This window comes from Oscarella lobularis, chromosome 15 (genome assembly GCF_947507565.1).
Source record: "Oscarella lobularis chromosome 15, ooOscLobu1.1, whole genome shotgun sequence".
Lineage (NCBI taxonomy): Eukaryota > Metazoa > Porifera > Homoscleromorpha > Homosclerophorida > Oscarellidae > Oscarella > Oscarella lobularis.
The window spans coordinates 1,522,145-1,548,316 of NC_089189.1; the positions used below are offsets into that span (position 1 = coordinate 1,522,145).

The 26,172-nt window shown below is 49.1% G+C and overlaps 2 protein-coding genes across 2 annotated transcripts; both read left to right on the top strand.

The window, feature by feature from the left end:
* The first annotated feature begins 1,249 nt into the window (after nt 1-1,249).
* Nucleotides 1,250-5,798, top strand: LOC136195790 (uncharacterized). The gene is made up of 4 exons (XM_065985255.1): nt 1,250-1,363; nt 1,418-1,648; nt 1,697-1,780; nt 1,839-5,798. The coding sequence occupies exon 4, from the start codon at nt 3,163-3,165 to the stop codon at nt 5,695-5,697; it is 2,535 nt and encodes an 844-aa protein (XP_065841327.1). The 5' UTR covers nt 1,250-1,363; nt 1,418-1,648; nt 1,697-1,780; nt 1,839-3,162; the 3' UTR covers nt 5,698-5,798.
* Nucleotides 5,799-21,731, top strand: LOC136196267 (uncharacterized). The gene is made up of 6 exons (XM_065985793.1): nt 5,799-6,357; nt 6,404-6,546; nt 6,601-6,735; nt 12,438-16,518; nt 16,865-17,077; nt 21,562-21,731. Exons 1-6 carry the CDS (start codon nt 5,799-5,801, stop codon nt 21,729-21,731), a joined length of 5,301 nt encoding a protein of 1,766 aa, XP_065841865.1.
* Nucleotides 21,732-26,172: the final 4,441 nt, after the last annotated feature.

The window sequence follows — 26,172 nt, forward strand, 5'->3', positions numbered from 1 at the left end:
TTAAAACGACTTTCGAGAATGTTGCAAAAACATTTTGCAACCTTGCCAAAATTATTCACTTGCTCTCGAGCTTTTGGATTTCGAGAAATCGGGGAATTACTTAAGAGAGTTCAAACGGACGTGGAGGGGGGCGTGCCGAGTCACGCATGTATTATGACGTTACAATAGGCCATGCGCGCGTTTCTTATCCCTATTGTCTAGTATCCCTGCTTAGACCAAGCATCCATGGTTATACCAGACACGCAGATTACCGATTGGACTGAGAACCACACTGTGTTTTGCAAAAAATACAGATTCTCAAATCTCAGAACCATTCTGAATACGTTATGTCGAATCAACGCAAGGTCAACCGGTTGCGAGAGCCAGACAATTGAATAACGGTTGGCGGGTTCCAAACAAATCTGTCGAACTGGTTTCAAATTATTGTCTTCCGACTAGCAGTGACTATTCGCTGCCACTTGCTCCGACCTGAAAAGAGTGCCCGGTAACTTGGAACGCTTTTACTCAAGGGCAGTTCGCATGAACGGACCGGAAGTCGTACAGGAAGTTATGGTTCTAACGAACGTCTGACTCTTTTCCTTCTCCGAAACAGAAACGAACCACCCGGGCGAAGCCGGGTAATTAGCTAGTCTCTACCACTTTTTAAAAGCATACGCGCCATCCTTTGTAGAATGGTCACGTGCCGACTTTGTTCGCGAACTCCTCCGTCGGATCGCTTCGGAAGACGACGTCCCTTCGCGAGCGAATTTTGCGAAAGGACGAGTACCGCGTGGTGGGCTTCGATTTCGTCGGGGCCCCTTTCGGAAATCGTCGATTTTCGAGCGATTCCGGCGTCGTTTCGCTTCGTTCGAAGTGCCGAGAGCGATCATTCGACACCACGAAGCGTTTTCGATCTTCGAATCGCGCCGAAAACGTCCGCGAAGCTCCCTTTTGGGCGATTTTCGCGATCCATCGATTTCGAACCGCGCGCGGACGACTTTCTCGACGACAGCGTCGATTTATCGCGTTGTCCTGAACACCCTTCCACTTTCGATTGCCGATCGAGGCCCCTTTCCGGGAAATCGTCTTTTTTCTATGAAATCGCCCACTTCCGCCAGTCGTTTCCGCTTCCGAAAGCGATTTGTCGATGCCGCGAAGCCCTTTCGTTCGCGAAGTCCCGAAATCGCTTTCTCGCACTGTTTTCCTCGCTGACGTCATCGAGAAAATCCCGCACCATCTTGCATTCCGTCGCTTATACGGGTAACAGCCATTGTCTTTTTTGCGTGTCCGTTTCGGCTCTTCTCGGCTTCTCCTCCGTGTTTTTCGGTCTCAGTCGCTCTCTAAACTGTCTTCTCGCTCCGTTGCAAGCGAGAATAGCCTATCGGTGAATTGCTCGCATGCATTTACGCGTTCCCCGATCGTTCTCTGTGCCGCAAAGGTCTCTCGAACGTTCTGTTCTCGGCGTTCGAACGTTGCTGACGACGATTTCATCGCCCCGTCGTCATCTCTCCGGTGAATTCGCCACGTCCACGTCCTTTTCCCTATCGCCGCCATCTTGGCATTTTCGACGGTCTCGCGACGATATCTGTACGAGCCGTTTCGACGCCGATTCTTCGCCAATTCCCATTTTCGTCGGAATTGCCGTCGCGAGAAGCCGTGGCGCTCATTGGTACTTTATTTATTCCCGTCTCCCTGATCGTTGATTGCTCTGGCGTAGTTTTGTTTTTCGAAACGTTCTCTTTTCAAACGTTTCGATTCTCCACTCTCGAAGAGTCGATCGCGTTCGGTCGACTGTCGCTCAGTGAGTATTTCGACATTGCTTTGTTCCGTAGCAGAAGTTTAATTCCGCTTTTCTTTAGATTTCACAGACACTCGACGTTTTAGTCCGTGCCCTGCGGCCGGACTACTTATTATCCCAAAAAACCAAAAAAAACCCAGAAAAGCCAAAACAACAGAAACAACAGATAAACTCAGGCAAAGCGAAAAAATCTCTCTCCTAGATTTACCGTCAATTCGCAATGCCCCGGAAGAGAAAGAACGTCACCGACAATGCCGAGGTTTCTCGCCATGCGAAAAGAATGCGTACAGCGAGATCCTCATCACGAGACACAAGAGACCATTCATATGCAGTTCACTCCTCTGATCTTTCCTCTACGACGCCCGCCACCGCTGAATTGCTTTCCGACTCTTCCACAGATCGCCGCCCCCTAATCCCTTCCCATTCACACGTTTTCCAATCTGTTCTTTCCCCTGGTGCACCCAGTAATTCCCTTCTCACTGTGTCCTTCTTAAGCGCCTCAAGTCTTTTACCACGTCTTCCTTCATCAACTATTTTGCCCATCTCAACAGAATCTCCTTTCTCGCGTAACTCATCAGCAGCTGCCATTCTCGCTGAACAGACAAGCAACACAGCCAGAAGTGCAGAGCGTTTACCGCATCAAGCAACGCAGATTCCGTGTGATATGGTAACAATGGTACAAAATAGAGACCTCCCGCCCCCACTGTCACCAAGCAATAGCGAACAACCTGCCCCTACAGCGAATGATGCAGACACGCGCGAATTTGCGACAGATCAGGTTAATATCGTCCAGTCTTTGCCCATTCAATCGGCGGAAGACACCGCTCAAGACGTTCACCCACCCGCACCAATACCTAACGAGCGTGCAGAAGTACACGACGTACCCGTACCTCTCCCAAACTATCCCGCATTTCATTATAACCCGCGAAATCTGTACGATGGCGCACGCACAGGTTCAATGTCAGCTACCTGCCTTCACTGCAATGCAAAGAAGTGGCCAACCGAACCTCCGGGAATTTGTTGCGCAAACGGCAAAGTTGACGTTCCTTTGCTTGGTCCTCCTCCCGAGCCGTTACGCGCTCTTCTCACGACCAACACACCACCAGCGAAAGAATTCAGAAACAAAATTCGCACGTACAATTCATGCTTTGTTATGACGTCATTTCAAGCGCACACTGTAGTCGAGCCCGGATTCATGCCCACCTTTAAAGTTCAAGGGCAAATTTACCATAATATCGGACCTCTCACTCCTGCAGCTGAACAGCAACCCCAATTCGTCCAAGTATACTTCATAGACGATCGTGGTCAACAAGCCGACGCCAGATTATCTTGGCAAACGGACCGAGAATCGCAGCTAAATAGGGACCACCCTTCACCTACAAGACATGCTCCACCAACACAACGAGCACGTTCGCATTTTGAAAACCGCGCTCGATCAGCGAACACCAGACATGCCTGACTATCGTGTCGTTATTCGCGCCGACAGAGTTCCCCGAGGCCAACATCAACGAACGTTCAATGCGCCATCTGGCAACGACGTTGCTGCAATTTTACCCGAAGGTCAAGAAGGATATCGCGACATCGTCCTTTCCAATAGAGATGATACAATAAAACGCATTACCGAAATTCACAGATCTTATGATTCGTTGCAATACCCGCTTCTTTTTCCGAGAGGCGAAGACGGATACACAATATTGTGCCGACAAAAGGATTCGAAAACGAATCGAATCATCGAGAAAAAAATGTCAATGCTTCAATTTTACGCATTTCGAATCATGCAGCGCGACGGCGACTTTAACATTCTTCTACGTGCAGGCGAATTGTCTCACCAGTTCATTGTCGACGTTTTTGCGAAAATAGAAACTGACAGACTAAACCACATGCGCACAAATCAAGAACAACTTCGTGCTGCCTCCTACACGGCCCTAAGAGATGCAGTCGAAACTGACGGCGACGTGAGCAACGTCGGTCAATTGGTCGTGTTGCCGTCGTCATTTACCGGAGGACCCCGATACATGCACGAAAAGTGCCAAGACGCAATGACGTACGTCAAGCATCACGGAGCTCCCGATTTATTCATAACCATGACCTGCAATCCAAATTGGCCGGAAATTACGAGCGAACTCTTTCCCGGACAATCACCAAAAGATCGGCACGATCTCATAGCAAGAGTTTTCCGTTTGATTGTTCAAAGGTCCTTGTACCTGGTGGACACGCAACACATTTACGGCATCAAACGGTGCCACGTGTACACGATCGAGTGGCAAAAGCGCGGCCTACCTCACGTACACTGTCTCTCTTGGATGGTAGAAAAAATTCGTCCCGATCAAATAGACAGCATCATAAGCGCCGAACTTCCCGACCCCAACGAAGACCCAGAACTTTTCGCAACAATAACCAAGCACATGATCCACGGACCTTGCGGCCAACTCAATCGCAGATCTCCTTGCATGAAAGACGGCCAATGCACCAAACATTATCCTAGAGAGTTTTTGCGCGAGACCATCACATCGCTCAACGGTTATCCCCTATACCGACGTCGATCTCCAGAAGACGGCGGAATAGAAACGACCATAGGCAGATTTCACGTTGACAACAGGTGGGTCATTCCGTACAGTCCATTTCTATCTCGCACTTTCGGCTGCCACGTGAACGTCGAATACTGCAGGTCCATTTGCGCGCTGAAGTACCTCATGGCCTACTTGAACAAGGGCAAAGACAAAGCTGTCGTTAGCTTAGCAAATCGGCACAGGAACGACGAAATCACGCGGTACCAAATAGCGAGATACATTAGTACAAACGAAGGCGTTTGGCGCATGCTTCAGTTTCCCATTCACGACCACTTTCCAGCAGTCGAACAACTTCATGTTCATCTGGAAAACGGCCAGAGAACGCTGTTTAACGTTCAGAACGCTCCGGACCGTGCAGCAGAACCTCCATCTACGACGCTAACCGGTTTCTTCGAGCTCTGCGCTACTGACAACTTCGCCAAAACTCTACTATACATCGACGTTCCACGATACTACAGATGGGTGAAAAAAAAGTGGCAGAGAAGAATACAAGGTCACCTCGTGCCCGAAACTGACGGCATTAGAAAGTCAACAACTTTAGGACGCATTTACACGGTGCATCCCAGAAACACCGAATGCTATCTTTTGCGACTTCTTTTGCTTCACGTTCGAGGACCGACGTCTTTTGCAGACTTAAGAACAGTAGATGGTACCATTTTTGACACCTACGCCGAAGCGTGCCGGGAACGCGGACTTTTGGCCGACGATCAGCATTGGCACCTCGCACTCACAGAAGCAACCGTCACCGATCGTCCTTACAAAATTCGCGACATGTTTGCCATCATGCTTCACATGTGCGAAATTTCCGATCCTCTTCGTTTATGGGAACAACACAAAGAAGCGATGGCCCAAGATTTCCTCCGAACTCTTCGCAGACGCGCAAACGGCGACACGCTACCGTACACTGACGCAATTTTCAACCGAGCTTTACTTTGCATCGAGAACAAGCTCCTTTCGTTTCCTGGAGGAAAACCTCTCAGCGATTACCATTTGCCCAGTCCTGATCGCTCTTCTGAACAAGAAGACGACAGCCTTCCTAGAGAAATTGCTGCTGAATACTTTTATAACACCGCTGAAATGCAAGAGCGACTCACACGAAACGAACACTCCCTCACCGAAGACCAAAGACAAATTTACGAAGAATTACTTGCTTACGTCGTTCAAGGTCCCAACGATTCCATCATTTTCCTCGATGCGCCAGGAGGAACAGGAAAAACCTACTTGCTCAATCTTTTCCTTGACAAAATACGATCGCAAGGCGAAATCGCTCTCGCAGTAGCTTCTTCGGGAATCGCAGCAACTCTCCTCACTGGCGGCAAGACGGCCCACTTTGTTTTTAAACTCCTTTAGACATCAGTCGTTACGACCGTCCCACTTGCACCATTCAGAAGAACACCGCGCGATCGCGACTTCTCTCCCTCGCCAAAGTCGTTGTGTGGGACGAATGCACCATGGCGAACAAAAAAGCTCTTGAGGCATTAGACAGATTCCTTCGAGATATTCGCAACAACGACACACTCATGGGAGGTCTGCCTCTAATACTGGCAGGAGACTTCCGACAAATGCTACCGGTGATACCAAAAGGAACAAAGGCCGACGAGATCGCCGCATGCCTCAAATACTCGCGCTCCATTTGGCCTAAAGTCCGAACTATGCGTTTGACAACGAACATGAGAGTTCATCTGTACGGAGACCGCGAGTCAGGCTCTTATGCAGAATTACTCTTGGAAATCGGCAATGGAACAATTCCCACTGGCCCTGAAGACGGTCTTATCAACGTACCTTGCGGCACCGTAGTCCAATCACCTAACGAACTCATACAAGCCGTTTTCCCTCAACTTCACGAGCGATACAAAGACACCGCCTGGCTTGGCGAACGCGCCATTCTCGCTCCTCGAAATGACGCCGTCAATCAAATAAACGACACTATGCTCCAGCTCATACCAGACAACGAAAAAGTTTATCTCGCCGTTGATAGAACCAGACGATGCAGTCAACTATCCCACGGAAGTTCTTAATTCCCTGAATCCCCCCGGTCTTCCTGCGTACACCTTAGCTCTAAAAGTCGGTGCGCCTATTATGCTTCTGCGAAATATCGACGCCCCGAAACTGTGCAACGGAACAAAGTTGACCGTCACCCGACTCTGCCCCAACGTTATCGAGGCGACAATTTGCACTGGACAGTACGCAGGCGAGAGTGTATTTATTCCGCGCATCCCTCTAATTCCTTCTGATTCCACTGTTCCGTTCAAGAGACTGCAGTTTCCCGTCAGGCTGTCCTTTGCAATGACGATAAACAAGTCGCAGGGACAGACATTGAAAACGGTTGGTCTCAGTCTTCAGACCAAATGCTTTTCTCACGGCCAATTCTACGTCGCCTGCTCGCGTGTAAGTTCTCCTACTAATTTGTACGTCCTAACAGAATCTCCCAGAACAGCAAACGTAGTCTATCACGAAGTGCTTTAGCGGGACCTCCCCTTCCCCTTCCCTAACCCCAACCTACCTTATCCTACGCCTCGAAAGAGGCCAACATTTTTGGGCCACGTGGCGTACGGACCTCCCCGTGCCTGGGTAACTCCGACACGTACGCCAGTAAGTAAGTAATAAATTTAAAACCACACCCGGGCGAAGCCGGGTAGTCAGCTAGTCTGCTGCACTAATAGCGAAGCGGCCATCTTGGACGCGATGGCCGCGCCCGCTTTCGGCCGCGAACTCCTCCGCCGGATCGCTTCGCGTCGCGAAATCGCCGCGCTCGCGCGACTCTGCGGACGATTCGTGACGACGTACCGCGCTCCGAATTCGTCGGGGCCCCTTTCGGAAATCGTCGAATTTCGACCGAATCGGGCGCTTTCGCGCTTCGATCGAAGTTCGGACGGCGATCGTTCGCCGATTCGAAGCGTTTTCGCTCTTCCGTTCGCGCCGAAAACGCCCGCGATGCTCCGTTTTCGACGAGTGCGCGCCGTCTTCCTCCTCGATCGATTTCGAAAACCGCTCGGACGACTCTCTCGCGAGCAGGGCCGCTTTTTCGCGTCTCTCTGAGTCGCCTTCCACTTTCGAACGGCGTCGAGGCCCCTTCCGGGAATCCCGCTCTTTTCTAGGTGATCGCTTACTTGCGCGCTCCTCGCGAACTTTCCACGCTCATTAATCGATGCCTCGAAGCTGTTTCTTCGCTCTCTTTGCGACGAAACCGCGTTCTTCTCTACGTTTTCGAAGTTCGCACGCACCATGCATCTTCGACATCGGGTACACAACGGGCATTCCGCAATGCCTTCTAAATCAAAAACTGTGGGCATGGATAAAACTGTACGTTTTTGATGGGCACCTCAAACTGGGCATTTCGCAAATACGAACAATGCCCATTGGGAGCGGGTTTTACTTCGGCTAACATTCGTACGACGTCGAGTTGCAGGCAGTAAAGTCGTCTGGTAGCTGTCAAATTTAATTAACGCGTGCACGTAAACGACAGTTAAACGCAATTTTTTTTGTATAAATGCGACTTTCACTAAAATTTCGATTCGGAGCTAATTAAGTTACACAATGGTCTTTCCGCAATGCCTTCAAAATAAATAAGCTGTGTGCATGGATCAAATTGGACATTTGATGGGCACCTCAAACGGGTATTTCGCAAATGCGAACAATACTTGCTTTGTCCGTTCAATAGGGCCGCTGCCATCACCTGCCTCTTCTTTTCGACAATTAATAAATTAATCGCAGTGGGAGCGGTTTTTTTTTGCGGATAACACTGTCTGCATTCATTTGCGATCATACGTGCTACGGCGAGTAGGCAGCGGCAGGAAGTGAAGTCGGCGGGTAGCAGTCAAATTTAATTAATTCGAGTCCGTAAACGACAGCTAATCGCAATCTTTTTGCACAAATGCGACTTGAAGTGTAATTTTGACTCGGAGCGAAGGTACACAACGGGCATTCCGCAATGCTTTCAAAAACATGGCGTATTTCGCATACACCGACAATACTTGCTTTGTTCTTTTACTGGGATGGCAGTACCTGTCTCTTCTTTTTACAATCTATCGCAGTGGGAGCGGGTTTTACTTCCGCTAACATGGTCTGCATTGAAGTGAAATCATACGTACGACGACGAGTGGAGAGTGGCAGGCAATGAAGTCGGTGGGTAGCTGTCGAATTGTATTACTGCAAGTCCGTGAACACTGCTAAAAAGTCAACAGTCAGAAAATCGTAGCATAATGACGGTGGAGCGGGTATCTCACGTGTACTCTCCTATGTAGGCACAATGCGTCAAATGCGAAACCGGTGTTGGGCGCGATTGTGCTTCTCAAGCCGGGTCACAGTGATTAGAGAATGCCTCTCAGTTGCAGAAAATATTGCGTGCGCAATGCTTCGAATGCGACAACACTGTTAGGCGGACTTTTGCGAGCGAGACGGTTCTTGAGACCTGTGGGAGTGACATCGACTTGCAGGACAGGCCCGGTGACGTTGCGAGCAGATCTCCCTCTTACCCTTGCCGTGGCTTGGGCTTCGAGATCGGGTACCAAGGAAACAATTCTCTCTCAGGGGCCGGAAGTGATGCCGAATGACCTGGCAGTGGTCCCGGAAATGCGCCCCTTGCACGTGTCTGCACGTACGCCAATAAGTAACGCCGACCGAAAAAACCCGAGCGAAGCCGGGTAGTTAGCTAGTCTCTACCCCTAAAACCGAGTGCGCCATGTTTTCCAAGATGGCCGCGCCCGACGAAATCGCCTATTACTCTTGAGCCGAGCGGCCGAGGCTCCCTTTCGCTCGCTCGGCGCGCTTTTCGGACGAATGTAGATAACCTCGCGCGCTCGGTTCGCGTCGGGGCCCCCTTTCGGCGACCGCCGAAAAATCCCCTTTTCTCGTACACCGCGCATCGTCCGGCTCCGTTCGAACGCCTCGCGACGATCTTTCGTCGCCGCGAAGCCTTTCGACCCTTCGCTTTCGCCCGAAATCGCTCGGAAGGCTCCGTTTTCGAGCCTTCGCGATTATCGACCGATTTCGAAAGGCCTTCGGACGACACTCTCGACGACGGGGTCGCTTTTTCGCGTCTTCCCAAACACCCTTCCACTTTCGACCGGCGTCGAGGCCCCTTTCGGGGATCTGGCGATTTTCTCCGTAATCGCTCGCTTCGGCGCTTAGTTCGAAATCCCGGCGACGATTTTTCCACTCTTCGAAGCCGTTTCTTTCGCCGAATAGCGCCCAAACCGCTTTCCAACCCGTCTTTGCGTCCCCAGACGTCATTTTTGCCTGCCCGCGCCATCTTAGAATTGGCGGGTCACGTGATCTAGCGATTCCTTCTCCTTTGCTCGCGTTTCGGGCTCATTTTTCACTTCGAATCCGTTCTTTCACTCCGTCGGAGGCGTTAGTTGAAAGTTCGACTGCTTCCCAATCCAGTTTGACTTCGTTTTCGTCTTAGTCAGTTTGTTCCTTCGATCGCGACTCACTTTCTCCGATTGGCATTTTCAGCCATTTCAACAGTGCTCTTGCACTGGAATCGCCGTCGTTTTCCCTTCTGATCACATTTCCGAAAGCGACTCCTCTTGATCGAGGCCCCTTTTCCGATTTATTTTCGACTTTTCCAGCCATCCTCGCTGCAAATTTACGCAACCGTTAAACACAGCTCAGCGATCGTTTCTACGGCCAAAACGGGTGCACACGCCAACGAATGTAGCGTACGTAGTTTTCCACGGTACCTAGCGATAGAAGCAGCGTTTGCTTTGGTAAGATCGCTCCAACAGGAGTCTGCACTTCTATGCGATCAGCCCGGTACCGGTTTTTTAATATCGCTAATTAATTAAACGTCTTCCGGGCGGCAATGGACTGGTAGCAGCGGGTTCGCAATGCCGTGAAACCGCGGAATAGATTGGACGGGTTCATCTCAGTGTATGCACCGATTACGCAGTCAGATCAACTTTGAATCGAACGCAGTCTGCAGCCGAAGCGGGTACATTAGAAGTGCGCGATGGACCTACCGAATTTTGAATGTCGTTGTTCGACCTCAATTAAAAGTTCACTGCACGGTTTCTCGGTGGCCACGGAATAGCCAAAACGATGCCTGCATTCTAGATGCGAAAATGCGCTTTCCGGCATCCTAGGCGCTTAGACCAAGCATCCATGGTTATACCAGACACGCAGATTACCGATTGACTCGTAACGCCATATTGGACTGAGAACCACACTGTGTTTTGCAAAAAATACAGATTCTCAAATCTCAGAACCATTCTGAATACGTTATGTCGAATCAACGCAAGGTCAACCGGTTGCGAGAGCCAGACAATTGAATAACGGTTGGCGGTTTCCAAACAAATCTGTCGAACTGGTTTCAAATTATTGTCTTCCGACTAGCAGTGACTATTCGCTGCCACTTGCTCCGACCTGAAAAGAGTGCCCGGTAACTTGGAACGCTTTTACTCGCGGCGTCGCTTCGAACACGAAAACGGGTACCGGGTGCCTCAAGGGCAGTTCGCATGAACGGACCGGAAGTCGTACAGGAAGTTATGGTTCTAACGAACGTCTGACTCTTTTCCTATTCCGAAACAGAAACAAACCACCCGGGCGAAGCCGGGTAATTAGTCTGCACCCCTAAAGACGAAAGTACGCCATGTTTTTTTCCAAGATGGCCGCGTCCATCGAGATCGCCGATTTCTCCGGAGCGAAGCTTCCGAGCGCCTTTTCGCACTCCGGACGCCCTTTTCGGCCAAATGTAGATAACCTGGCGCGCTCATTTCGCGTCGGGGCCCCTTTCTTAAAAAATCGAAAAGGCCTTTTTTCCGCCAACGGCGCGTCGTTCGGCTCCGCTCGAGCGCCTAGCGACAATCTTTCGTCGCCGCGAAGCCGTTCGACCGTTCGCTTTCGCCCGAACTCGCTCGGAAGACGGCGTTTTCGAGCGGTCTCGATTATCGATCGATTTCGAAAGCCTTTTTTGCGGCCTTCTCGACGACGCGGCCGATATTTTACGTCTTCCCGACCGTCCTTCCACTTTCGACCGGCGTCTGGGGCCCCTTTCGGGGCACCTCGATTCGACGTCATCACTGACGTTACCTGCGTCACCTGACAAGCGACCTCCTCCTCCTTCTCTCTCGCCGCGTTGCTCGGTTGGATCTCGCCGCTTTTTCGCTTTTTTCGTCGTCGTGGCTTTCTCGCGCTTCGTTTCTAGCGCCGATCGTGAGTTTTTCGTTCTGTTCCGAATTCGCCTTTCTCATTTCTTTTGTTTCTCAGATCGCGATTCCCTGCGTGCCGCGGTGCAATTTAACGTAATCACCGCCTCTTTCGCGAAGTCTTCGCGTCTCGGTCTCGACGTCTTTTCGCTCGATTCGTCGTCGATTTCGTCGAATTTCCCCAGTCCGCGTTCCCGATATACGTCACGCGCACGTAATTCGATCTCTCGGCGTCGCTTTTCTGCTCGATATCGTTGCTCAATTCGTCGCCGCTTTTTTAGCGTTCTCGCCCTTTTGAAATTCGGGGCCTGTTAATATCGTTTCCTATTTTTCAGAATGCCGAGAAAGGAAAAACGCTGTCGCAGTGAAAGCGGCGCACCTACGTCGCCTAAAAGAACACGGATGCAGACGTCGGACGAAGACGATGATTCCGAAGTCGCGCCTCACGAACAATCCATTTCTTTTGAGCATTCCTATTCTTCCCACTCCCTCTCTTCGTCCAATTTAGAGCCTCACGAAGAAGCTATTTCTTTCGAGCATTCCTATTCTTCCCACTCCTCTTCCTCCACTTTAGAAATTTGTCTATTCGTTTTGCACGACCACTCCTATCATTTTTCTTCTTCGCCATTGGACAGAAACCGTCGGTCACCGATCATCACCAATCACTCGTACTCTCAAAGTTCCCGCCGCTCAAACCAGCGGAGTTTCGAAAATCGAGAATCGTCCGTTCGTACAAACGACACAGCCCGTAGTTTCTCTTTTCCTTCCTCTTTCGTATTAGTTCGCAGTTTAGCGTCCAGCACCACTGTTTCTGTCCGTCCTCAAGTTACGCCCTCTTCTGCGTCCCCGACCATTTCTTTTGCAAGTCGATCTGTCGCGACTACCGCACAGCCGCCTGCCCGTTTGCACACCCAAACCCACAGTGTACCTGCACCTACTCAGGCCACCAATACAGACGTCTCAGCAACCCTTTTCGACGGTACACCTGACACCGCAAATTTCGTTTCCGAGCACTCCCCTAATTCCTTGGACATCGACGCGCGAGCCCATGAGCCTCCGCTGCCGAATCAGCCGGAGGAAAACGCGGGGGTTGAAGAAAACGCGGCGGTTGAAGAAAACGCAGCGGTTGAAGTGCCTGTAGTGCAACTTCCGAATTTTCCCGCTTTTCGATACAATCCGCGAGACACGTTCGATGGAGCCAATATCGGTTCGATGTCTGCCACGTGCGAGCACTGCAAGGCGAAAAAGTTGCATTCTGAACCAGGTAAAATATGCTGCGCAAATAACAAAGTAGATCTTCCTCTGCTCGGTTCTCCGCCTGAGCCGTTGAGGACGCTCCTTACACAAAACACAGCCTCCGCAAAAGAGTTCCGAAGCAAAATACGAAATTACAACTCCTGCTTTGTGATGACTTCTTTTCAAGCGCATACGTTGGTCGAACCAGGATTCATGCCCACCTTCAAAGTCCAGGGGCAAATCTATCACTACATAGGCCCTCTCACTCGCACAGACGACCGTGCTCCGCAATTTGTGCAAACCTATTTTATCGACGATCGCGGAGAGCAAGCGGAAGCGCGACTTTCGTGGCAGAGGGATCACGATTCGCAGCTAAACGGGCACACAATTGGTCGTCTTCAGGACATGCTGCATGAGCACAATGAACACGTGCGCGTATTTAAAACGGCTCTCGAACAGAGAACCCCGACCGCACCCGATTATCGCGTTGTTATACGAGCCGAAAGAACTCCTCGAGGAGAGCATCAACGGACTTTCAATGCGCCTTCTGGGAACGACGTCGCAGCTCTCATTCCCGACGGTCAGGCCGGTTATCGCGACATCGTCCTGTCCAATCGCGATCACAGAATTAAGCGCATCAACGAACTGCACAGATGTTACGATTCCCTCCAGTATCCGCTACTGTTTCCCAGAGGCGAAGACGGTTATCATCTGCTTCGCTTCCAAAAAGATGCGCGGACTAACCAGCAATCGACGAAGAAAATGTCTATGCTCCAATTTTACGCGTTCAGACTGATGCACCGAGAAGACGACTTTAACATTCTACTGCGCGGAGGCGAACTGTCTCACCAGTTCATCGTAGACGTGTTCGCGAAAATCGAAACCGACCGTTTGAATCTCTTGCGCGTACAGCAAGAAGAGTTGCGCGCAGCCGATTACACGACCTTGAGAGACGCAGTCGAGACGGACGGAGACGCTCGCAACGTTGGACAGTTGGTCGTCCTTCCCTCTACATTTACTGGCGGGCCTCGATACATGCACGAGAAATGCCAAGATGCAATGACATACGTTAAACATGGCGGAGCGCCTGATTTCTTCATCACCATGACTTGCAATCCGCGTTGGCAAGAAATAACGTCAGAGCTGTATCCCAACCAGACGCCAAAGAATAGACACGATCTCATTGCCAGAGTTTTCAGACTGAAGGTTCGAGAGTTCATGGGCCTCATCGACGCCAAGTGCATTTTCGGCCAGAAACGATCTCACGTCTACACCATAGAGTGGCAAAAGCGAGGGTTGCCTCACGTTCACCTACTCCTGTGGTTAGCGCAAAAAGTACGTCCTGAGCAAATAGACAGCGTGATTAGCGCAGAGCTCCCCGATCCCAACGAAGACCCCGAACTTTTTGCCACTGTGACCAGACACATGATTCACGGCCCTTGCGGACAGTTGAATCCCAGATCCCCCTGCATGAAAGAAGGACAATGCACCAAGCACTACCCCAGGCAGTTTCTCCGCGAAACCGTGACTTCTCTCAACGGATACCCGCTTTACAGGCGACGATCTCCGGAAGACGGTGGAGTCGAAACTACTCTAGGAAGATTCCGCATCGACAACCGTTGGGTCGTTCCTTACAATCCATTTTTATCTCGAACGTTTGACGCCCACATAAACGTCGAGTACTGCAGGTCCATTTGCGCACTGAAGTACCTAATGGCCTACCTGAACAAAGGGAAGGATAAGGCCGTGGTCGGCCTGCAGAATAGATACAGAAACGACGAATTAACCCGATATCAGGTGGCAAGATACATTAGTACGAACGAAAGCGTTTGGCGAATAATGCAATTCCCAATCCACGACCACTTTCCCGCAGTCGAACAACTTCAAGTCCACCTAGAAAATGGGCAGAGAACGCTTTTCACCGCTCAAAACGCCGAAAACCGTGCAGCGGTTCCTCCCGAGACAACGCTAACCGGCTTCTTCGCACTTTGCGCCAGAGACGACTTTGCCAAGACCCTTCTTTACGTCGACGTCCCCAGGTACTACAGATGGGTAGATAAAAAGTGGCAAAAGAGAAAGCAAGGTCGGATTTTACCCGAACATCCCACCGTCAGAGAATCCACGACACTCGGTCGCATCTACACCCTTCACCCGAGAAACACCGAATGCTATCTTTTACGACTGCTTCTTCTTCACGTTCGAGGGCCCACTTGCTTCGCAGACTTACGAACTGTCGACGGCACCGTCTTCGATACCTATCACGAGGCATGCAAAGAACGCGGCCTTCTAACCGACGATCAGCATTGGCACCACGCGCTGACGGAGGCAACTGTAACCGATCGCCCGCACAAAATTCGCGACATGTTCGCTATCATGCTTCACATGTGCGAAATTTCCGATCTTCTCGAACTTTGGGAACGACACAAAGAAGCAATGACGCAAGATTACCTACGGGCTCTTCGCAGACGCGCAAACGACAACACTTTGCCGTACACGGACGCGATCTTCAATCGCGCTCTAATATACATTGAAAACAAATTGCTCTCTTTTCCCGGAGGAAAGCCGCTCGAAGAATATCGTTTGCCCACCCCCAACCACGCCCAAGAGCAAACCGCCGATTTTCCTCGCGAAATGGTCACAGAATATTCCTATAACACCCCTGAGATGCACGAACGACTCGCGACAAACGAGCGCTCTCTCACACCAGATCAAACAGAAGTCTACGACGAATTGCTCGCCTACGTTACTCGAGGAGCGAGCAACTCAATCCTTTTTCTCGACGCTCCGGGAGGGACCGGAAAGACGTTTCTTCTAAATGTTTTTCTAGATAAAATTCGATCGCAAGGCGAAATAGCTCTCGCAGTCGCCTCCTCCGGAATTGCCGCAACACTCCTAACGGGCGGCAAAACGGCTCATTCCGTCTTTAAGCTACCCCTCAACATCTGTCGCTACGATCGTCCTACCTGCACGATTCAAAAGAACACCGCGCGATCGAGACTTCTACGCTTGGCCAAAGTCATTATATGGGACGAGTGCACCATGGCCAACAAAAAGGCTCTCGAAGCACTAGATCGAAGTCTACGAGATATCCGCGAAACCAATTCCGTCATGGGAGGCTTGCCACTCATACTAGCAGGAGACTTCAGGCAAACCTTACCGATAATACCAAAAGGCACGAAAGCCGACGAAATCGCAGCCTGCCTGAAATCCTCCGCTACTTTATGGCCCAAAGTCCGCACGCTCAGTTTGAGAACGAATATGAGAGCTCATCTGTTCGGGGACGCTCAGTCCGGCGCCTACGCAGATCTACTCATGCAAATCGGCAACGGCGAAATTCCGATCGATCCGCAAGACGGTCTCATCGACATTCCTTGTGGAACAGTTGTCCAATCCGCCAACGAACTTGTAGAACTCGTCTTTCCCCAACTCTCCGAGAGATACAAAGACATCGCTTGGCTCGGACAAAGAGCTATACTCGCCCCGAGAAACGATAAGGTAACGGAACTGAACGAGACGATGCTCGAACTCATACCCGAAGAAGAAAAGGTCTATTTAGCCGTCGATACGACGCTAGAACCTGACGACGCTGTTAACTACCCGACCGAAGTTCTCAATTCCCTCAATCCGCCAGGTCTGCCCTCGCACACTTTACGACTCAAAGTCGGCGCACCTATCATGCTTCTTCGCAACATCGACTCCCCTAAACTGTGCAACGGTACGAAACTGACCGTCACTCGACTCTGCCCCAACGTCATAGAGGCAACTTTGTGCACGGGGCAATACGCCGGTGAGAGTGTCTTCATACCCCGCATTCCGCTTATTCCCTCCGATACGACCGATTCTTTTAAGCGCTTGCAGTTCCCAGTTAGACTATCTTTCGCCATGACCATCAACAAGTCCCAAGGACAAACTCTCAAAACGGTAGGCCTGTGTCTCTCTACGAAATGCTTTGCCCACGGTCAATTTTACGTTGCCTGTTCACGAGTGAGCTCCCCAAACAATCTTTACGTTTTCTCCGAATCTCCCAAAACGACGAACGTGGTGTACCGTGAGGTACTCTAAATGTTCCTCCCTATACTTCCCGATCTAACCTCGATAAACCGTCTCAAACCTCGCTTAACCGATTTTAACAGATTTTCTGACCGACCATTTATTTCGCTCCTTCTGCACCCGAGGCAAAGCGCCTCCTGTCGAACCTCCTCGCCCCTACGCTCGCTGCGCCAATTGCGGCACCATAGCACGCATCGCAGATTGCCCTCGCGAGGCCACGGCGCTTCTCATTCTCCAAAACGACACCGATCCGCGCATCGAACTTCGCGCCAATTCTGCGGCACTATCGATCATCGGTAACTCTCCCGTCTCCACCATCGAAGAGGACGACATCTTCAACGCAGGAAAATTTGACGTTTCCTACAGCAAAGACAAGATCATCCTAGACGTCTTCCGACAATCTGACGCCGCCGCCCAAGGACCTTCTGCGCCGCCGCCGCGTCCTCAGCGTCCACAACAGCAGTTGACCGTTGTCAGACCCCGGCCCGTCGTGCTCTCGACTTCTCGGACAAAGAAAAGGAAGACGAAACGGCCTCTGCCGTCGCTTCTGCGGCTCCGAAGAACAAGCGTTCGAAGCCGCAGGCGGCTTCGGCCAAAAAGGTTTGACTGTTTTCAGTTCTCTTCTTTGCGTTCTACTTCCTCCATCCGTTTTCGTCCATCGTTAAAAGGACATTCATTTTTTTCGGCCGCGTTTTTCGACATTATGTTTGAAAATGTCGTTACTCATTAAGGAAGGTTTATTAATTAATTAATAAAAAGAATCATGCATCCGTCCCCCTCTCATCGAATCAAAAATGAACCACCCGGGCGAAGCCGGGTAAAATTGGTAGTCTGCACCCCTAAAGACGAAAGTACGCCATGTTTTTTTCCAAGATGGCCGCGTCCAGCGAGATCGCCGATTTCTCCGGAGCGAAGCTTCCGAGCGCCTTTTCGCACTCCGGACGCCCTTTTCGGCCAAATGTAGATAACCTGGCGCGCTCATTTCGCGTCGGGGCCCCTTTCTTAAAAAATCGAAAAAGGCCTTTTTTCCGCCAACGGCGCGTCGTTCGGCTCCGCTCGAGCGCCTAGCGACGATCTTTCGTCGCCGCGAAGCCGTTCGACCGTTCGCTTTCGCCCGAAATCGCTCGGAAGACGGCGTTTTCGAGCGGTCTCGATTATCGATCGATTTCGAAAGGCCTTCGGACGAGTCTCTCGACGACGGGGTCGCTTTTTTACGTGTTCCCGAACACCCTTCCACTTTCGACGGACTTCGAGGCCCCTTTCGGGATACCGGCGCTTTTCTCCGCAATCGCTCGTTTCGGCGCTTCGTTCGAAATCCCGGCGACGATTTTTCTACTCTTCGAAGCCTTTTCTTTCGCCTATTCGCGCCGAAACCGCTTTCGAAGCCGTGTTTTCGTTTCTAGACGTCATCTTTGCCTCTGCAGGCGCCATCTTGGAATTGGCCGGTCACGTGATCTACCGTTTTCTTCTCTTCTGCTTACGTTTCGGGCTGTTTTTCCAATTCGAAACCGTTCTCTGGCTCCATATATCGGAAGCTTTGATTGCAAGTTCGACCGCGCTTTCCCAATCCAGTTTGACTTCGTCCACTTTGAAACCGTTCTCGATCCGGTCTCGCTCCATTGGAGGCGTTCTTTGCAAGTGCGACCGCTTCCCAATGCAGCTTGACTTCGTTTTCGTCGTGGTTTGTTCCTTCGATCGCGACTCAGTCTCTCTTCATCAAATTCGCATTTTCGGCGACTTCTTGTGTGCGCTTGCACCGGAAGCCGTACCCTTTCCCTCTGATCATACTGGCAAAAGTATTGCGATCGAGGTCCCTTTCCCGGTTACTTTTTTACTTTTCCACGGCCGACATCCGGCTTCGCAGCAAATTTACACCACCGGTAAATGCCTCTCGGCAATCGTTTTCTACGACCAAAAAGGGTACAGTACCCACACCATCGGATGTACATAGTTTTTCCAACGTAAATATAGCGGCAAGAGCGGAGTTTGCTTCGGTCTCCCGCTGGATCCGCAGTCTGCACTTCTATGCGATCAGCGGGTAGCGGTTTTTTTACGTTGTTAACTAAACGTCAATTGACCGGTACTTCCGGGCGGCAACACATTGCCTGGTCGCAAGCGAGTACGCAGTGCCGTAAAACCACGGAATGCATGGAACAGGTACATCTTATGATATGCGCCGATTACGCTGTCGGGCCTACTTTGCAAGGTATTCTGCGGCCAAAACGGGTACATTCTAAGAACGCGATGGTTGTTGCCGCTGCAGCCCTAAACACACACAGTGGTCTACATTAAAATTAAATGAAAAAATGTCATCAACCCACGTATACACCGGAATAACGGCAGGCCGGTTGCCAAACATGTCATACCAAAGTCGCTTCGCCGCGAAATGCTCGAACGTGTACATGTGGGACACTTGGGTATCCGAAAATGCCAGGAGAGAGTAAAAGTAGCAATGTGGTGGCCTACCATCAGTTCTGACGTGAAAAAACTGGTCGAAGGCTGCGATACATGTTCGATAGCACGAGGAAACCGTTCCGAGCCGTTATTGAAAACAGCGACACCGGAACTGACCTCTTCGAGTTGTGGGGAAAGCAGTATCTACTTGTGGTGGATTACCTGTCCAGATACTCAGAAATTTCTCGCTTAGAGTCGACAGACTCAGAGAGCGTTATTCTGCACCTGAAATCAATTTTTGCAAGACATGGGATTCCGGAGACAGTACGATCTGACAACGGACCACAATTTGCGTCCGACGCTTTCAAAAAGTTTGCTCAGAGTTACGGATTTAACCACGACACTAGCAGTCCTAAGTATCCCCAGAGCAATGGCACTGCGGAAAGAATGATACAAACGGTGAAGTCGCTTTTGAAAAAGTCAGTGGACCCGTATTTGGCGCTCCTGTCGTATCGTACGACTCCGTTAAAAAACGCGTTCTTTTGACTCGTAACGCCGAAGAAAATAAGTTTTTACTTAACTGCATAGAGGAAAGCTGAAAAACAATCAGAGCAAGATTGCTTACCGGCGACTCCGGGCGAGCGAATAAGCAGACGACGTGAGGGTGACACAAAGCAATCATGATATCATGATCGTTTGCATATACCGTAGCCTCGCTCTGCCAGGCCCTTCCCTCTAATTGGTTATGCATAGGTGTTCAACAATTTACAAGTCAGCCAGATGTCTTTATGAGTCGAAATATTTTGGGTAGGATAGGATGCTTAGCCCTTCATCTGCTCCGACACCAGAAATCGATGCGTACGAGGCCCTCCCATGCAAGGGCGATGAAAAAAACATAGTCCGTCTCAAATATGCGCAGCGGTTCCTTTCTGAGAAGATCAATGCACTCTCTCGTTTATCCGCTAGTGCTCTGGTCTGTGCCGTTTTCCGTTACGTTCGTGGAGAAACGATAAACAGCTTTCAATTAATTGTGTCTAAATATCTACTTTCTCTCTGTATGCACCAAAACAAGGCAGGTCTGATGACCGTTTGAAACCTTACTACTTCGCGAAGCAAACATACCCGTTGCTGCGCCTTGCCTGAAGCGGTATATGGCACCACGATTCAATCGGCCGAAAAGAAATCACGCATTTTTATGACACCGAGAAAGATGGCAATCATGATATCATGATTGTTTACTGTAGCCTCGCCCTGTCAGGCCTTTCTGCCTAATTGACAAGGTTATGGGTGTTGAACAATTTACAAGTCAGCCAGATGCATGTATGTCTTTATGAGTCGAACTATTTCGGGTAGGATAGGATGCTAAGCCCTTCATCTGCGCCTACAAGGTTTCTGGTGACAGAGTCGATGAACACCAGTCTCTCTCAAGGGCGATGAAAAACACAGAATTTATCTCAAATATGCGCCGCGGTATACGCTTCTGAGTGAACAAATGCATTCTCTCGGTTATCCGTTAGTGCTCTGGTCAGCGCCGTTTTTCGCGGCATTTGTGGAGTGGCGAAAAACAGCTTTAATGAATTGTCCCTAGAGTATATGCTTTCTCCCTGCATGCACAAAAACAAGGCAGGTCTGATGATCGTTTGAAACATTACTACTTCGCGACTAAGCGCACATACCCGTTGCCTCGATCGCCTTGCCTGATGTAGTATGGTACCCCGATTCGATCGGCTAAAAAATTGTGCATTTTTATGAAACAGAGCATGATGGCAATCATGATATCATGATTGTTTACCGTAGCCTCGCCCTGCCAGGCGCTCCTCTCTAATTTACAAGGTTATGGGTGTTGCACAATTTACAAGTCAGCCAGATGTCTTTATGAGTCAAACTATTTCGGGTAGGATCGGATGCTAAGCCCTTTCGCTGCACCGACAAGGTTTCTGGTGACAGGAGTCGATACGTTCCAGGCCCTCCCAAGGGCGATGAAAAAACAGAGTCTATCCCAAATATGCGCGCGCGGTGTACTTCTGAGCAAACCGATGCATTCTCTCGTTTATCCGCTAGTGCTCTGGTCTGCGCCATTTTCCGTGACGGTCGTGGGGAGATGACAAACAGGTTTAATTAATCGTGTCTAAAGTATTTACTTTCTCTCGGCATGCGCAAAAACAAGGCAGGTCTGATCACCGTTTGAATCCTCACTACTTCGCGACATACAACCATCCAGTAGTAAAGCGTAAGTAGCCCGGACTCTGTCTATACTGTACCTCAAACTTCATGTGTAGATGTTTTCACCGAGACAATGGCGGTATTAGTCCTCGGTTGGAATATACTCTTATAACGTCAAAATACATTCGGGACTGCGTGTGGCATAGTGAAAATCTTCTACCAGGAATATCGGGCTGTCAGGTCCTCAATCCCGAACTGATGAGAGATAGCAGTGGGAGATATATTATTGAAGACATAACTAATGATATTTCAGGATCGGGAATGCGCGTGTTTGCAACTTGGAAAGAAATATCTGATCATCTGCGTATGATTGTCGAGTTCAAGACAGAGTGAGTAAAGATACAAAGTTTGGTCTGTGCATGTAGTTACGTTGCACGTTGTTTTGCTTCATGCTATTGTAACGTATTTGTGATTGTTTTAGACGAGAGGCACATTATTTCGTTTATCACATGTGGTTGTTTCCTCTCGTTGTCCGGGTTTCTTGTACCACGTGATCGAAAGCGAAAGTTCTTCGAAACTCCACGGTCAGAGCATAGATAATATAGGGAGAGGGATTGGAAACTCCCCGTAATCACGTGACTTTCTTGAAGCAAGGGTTGTTACGCACGAGATGGATACCGTTGCCTCCGCTTTGCGAGAGGTTCTAGCCAACGACGTTGTTTCCAAAGCATCTTCGCGTATCGAGCGACTTAAGAAACATGCCGAAAAGCTCCTGTCCATTGAAGGATCCCCGAATTGGAAGCGATTTTCTTCCGCACTCGTCGAACAATTGTCCAAGTGCATTAGCAGCTCGAAGATCAATCCGTTAGCAAGTTTGAAGGTTGAAAATGCCTACTCTTCCTTCTTCTCCGCTCGAACCTCTGTTATTCCGCCTATTTGGGCTGAAATTTACAGCGCAGTGAAACTTCCCTTTGACGATCCTCTTCTTAGCCAGATTATAAGCCGTAAAGCGTTCAACGAATTGCTGCAACTCCATTTGAAAAGAGAATTTCGAAAGAACCAGACAGAAGATGCCTCTGCTACGACAGTCCCATCTCAGACGCCTGAGATAACCACTGAAGAAGAAAATGTAGTCTACTACGTCGGAGGATATGTCGTTCACGCTTTAATTAGAAAATACGAGCGATTGGCAAATCAATCGGCAAACCGCTACGCCAAATATCTCAGAAGTTTTGCGTCAGATGTTTCTATAGCAAATTCAGATGATCACACGTATGCGTCTTTAGATGAATTTGTTTCCCACTGGCTGCATCTTCAGGACAAAGGAGGGTTAGTGAAAGTGAATGACCAAGCATTTCGGTTGTTTCTCAGTATTGAGAATGTTGTACGGGTGGAGCTGCCTGCGAAGTTGCTTGGCAAATTCTATGAAGGCTCTACTAGCTATAAGGACAAAATTTTAGACAGCGTTCTTCAGGACGGAGAAGTGAGTAGGTGTTGGATTATCCTTCTCGGTGAAGTTGCACAGACAGAAGACGGAAAGAATCTTTTAACGGATATTATTTCGCTTTGGATACATTCTCGTGGCTATGGCTTGACATCAAGCTGGCTGGAAAGACACAAAAGAGAAAAGGAATTGACTGTTAGAAAAACAAAAGGTTTGCGTAAGTCCCTTTCAAAAGCTGGACACTAGTGTTGTTGTTATTGCATTTGGCCACGCAAAAATAATGCATAAATACACACTCACGCACACATGCATACATACTCCCTGCCATGTCATTATAGACGTAATCTATTCTGCATTGGTTCCTTTTCGTGACTTTCGTCGCTTGGGCAAGGGAGCATCGTCGATGACTTCGCTCTGATACTGGAGTCGCTTTCTGCTACTGTTTCCGCGTACAGGATCCTGCGCAACAGATCCTTGCAAGCGGATGGAAGTTGCATTTTGAAGAAACTGCTCCGCAGACGGATTATCGCTGCGGCCGCCTTTCATCCGCTGCTTTCCAAAATACCCTTCTAGTGGATCTTGGTTGAGATGCTCACTAAGAATGAATTTTCCTGCGGATTCCGGCAAAGCGAAATAATACCGCGTTAGTGCGACAAAAGACTTCACTACAAATATAAGAAAATGTTGCAAACAAAAGTATAGTTTTGCTTCAACTAATCAGTAATTCTCCAGCCCTCCAATGTTTCTTGGCTCAATCGAAGTCTATTTCTATCAGATTTCGTAAGATTTGGTATACTTTCTATCCAAGCATCCCATTCATCAAGATATCCAAGAAAGCATGTTTCCAACCACTAAAAAATGTATTATTGAATTTATAATTTAATGGCCTTATGTGCTTTAAACTAAGATCTAACTTGAAGTCTTGGGTCTTCAGCGTTTTCATATCCTCTGCAGTCTGCATTGATGCATCGGCGACTTCTAGCATTGAGGCAGTCAAACGCTTTGTTAAAAAATCGGCAGAAACGAACGGTCTCGCTAGACCCATTGATTTTGAAAAATTCGAGGCCATTAGCGACAGTTCGACTCAAAATCTGGCGAAAACAACCATTTTGTGAACGCTAAATTTTTTTATAGATTGACTCCTACCTGTGCGGCTAGATCCACTCGCATTCTTGAATACGAAGTCAATCTAACGTGCTCCAGTTTTAATTTTTTAACAACATAAAGCCCAGCTGGATCGGATGTCTTCTGGCAAGAATTGTACAGTGACTCAATATGTCTCCATGTAATTGCTTCATTGTTTATCTAGTAAGGCTAGTTAACTAAGTCAAGCACGTTTGCTAAGAAACTTACCTGCATATTGCGCGATTTGCTAGACGGAAATGAGTGTGATAGGCAATTCCTGGTTGTTTTAATTAGGTGTGGAACGTCCGCAAAAAAATAGATGTTTCTGTTTTCTTTAGAGTAGGGGTTCACCGTTTGGTGGCAAAGAGATACCGATTCTGGAACACAGGAAGAATGCAGGCGGAAAAACTTCCGATTTGGCCCAGCTCCGTCACAAGAAACGGCAATGACTTTGAGACCTATCATTTCCAGCTGTTCCACCGTATCCCAGAAGATATCAAGCAAATTCAAAGCTGTAGCACCTTTTGTTGGAAAATGTACGTATGGAAATCGAAGGGATGTGGTCAGTCCACGAATCATTACCACGAGCATGTGCGTGGCAATTGGTGGGATAGGTGCTTTGTCCTTGGACAAAGAACTTTCAATGACTTGCAGTTGATTTGCTGTTTTGCCTAAGTCGACGAAGCCACAAACTTCTTCGGTATTTTTGTGAAAAACTAGGTCTTCTCTTATTTTCATTTCGTCTAGTACAATGACGACGTGTTTGTCTGATGGCAACTCTTCGGAACTTGGGCATTCTCGAAGAAGAAGGTCGTTTACCTCCTTTTGAAAGCCTGTTTTGTTTTTGAAAAAATTGCTGTAGTCTCGTAGAGATCTCTCAGATGGAAGAACAAGGAAGCCTGACGACCGAATGGCCTGATAGGCAGCAGAAGATATCATCTTTATGTTCAGCGCCAATCGGATGATTAATGGGTGCCACCGCATTCCTTTTGCTTTTTTCGACGTAAACGCTTTTTTCTGTTGCTCCCAGAATAAACGTCGAAAGCTCCCACTGGGCAGAATGTCCTCAAACTTATCAGGAGGCTTTTCCTCAATAGAGGTTTTAAGATCTTCATGAAGACTTTCAGTCACTGGAACCCCTGCCTCCGCAATCAACTTTTGCACTTTCACTTGAAGTCGACGAACCTTTTGATTTTGGATCTGTTTTTCACGGGCAAGGCTAGCGAATTTGCGTTTTCTTTCAGGTGTTTTTAAGAAAGCATTGGCGGTGTATTTTCTTGCTGTAGCAGTTTGCGGTTTCAGCCAGCGCTGATAAGCTACTCTCAAGCACGCACGTAGGCGATTACATGCTGCACAGCGTTGTTGGGATGACTGCTCAATGAGATAGCTACATTTATTTGAGCGGACGGTCTTATTAACCGAATCCAAAACTGCACTTTTTTCTCCAGATCTGCTCACGAAAAGACGGCGAGAACTGAGCATTAGCTGACGAAAGTGCCCGTCATCATTTCCCGAGCATAATGACACTTTGTCAAGAAAAGCTGTAACATCTTCTACGTCGACAGTCCTCTTTGTATTCCAATTGAAGCCTTCTTTCAAAAGTGAACATTGCTCCGTCGTTAAGCGAACGCCACAGACAAAAATGTCAGGAGCCTCTGTCAACGACAGTGCAACGCTGATGAGTGCTGACGTTGGCGGTCCGTCCATTGAGCCAATTGACCGGTAAACCATTTTTGTGAGATAACTCACAGAGCCACAGTTATCAATTTGCCACTTTGTCCTATGAAGTAAAATATATACCGTTATGGCATTTGTCGCTTGTGCACTGACTACCTAGGAAAATCTACTTTTCGGTGAGAACCTCGACGAAATTTTCGTTTTACGGTCAGGTTCGACTTATTTCCCTTTCTATGGAAAGGCATTTTCAAAGCTAAGAGACAAAATTTGAATGATTAGGTGCCCAGTACTCAGGTTTGATGTGCTGGAGAAAATCGCCTTTTCTCGCCAAGAGAAAGCAGCTTTCTCACAAAAACGCTGCATGACGCAACGGAGGAGACATCAGTGTACCACGAAAAAAGCAGAACGAAAGAAATTTGCACTCGTAGGAGGAGGTATCCTTGCCCCCGCGTGAGCACGTGCCGGTCCGAGAATGGCACGAAAGCCGCAAAAGAATACACTTTTTAAAGAAAACAGGCTCGTCACGCATCAACACCATGTTTTTGTAACTCGAAACGTGTGCCGTTGTTCACAGAAGGCGTGGGGAAT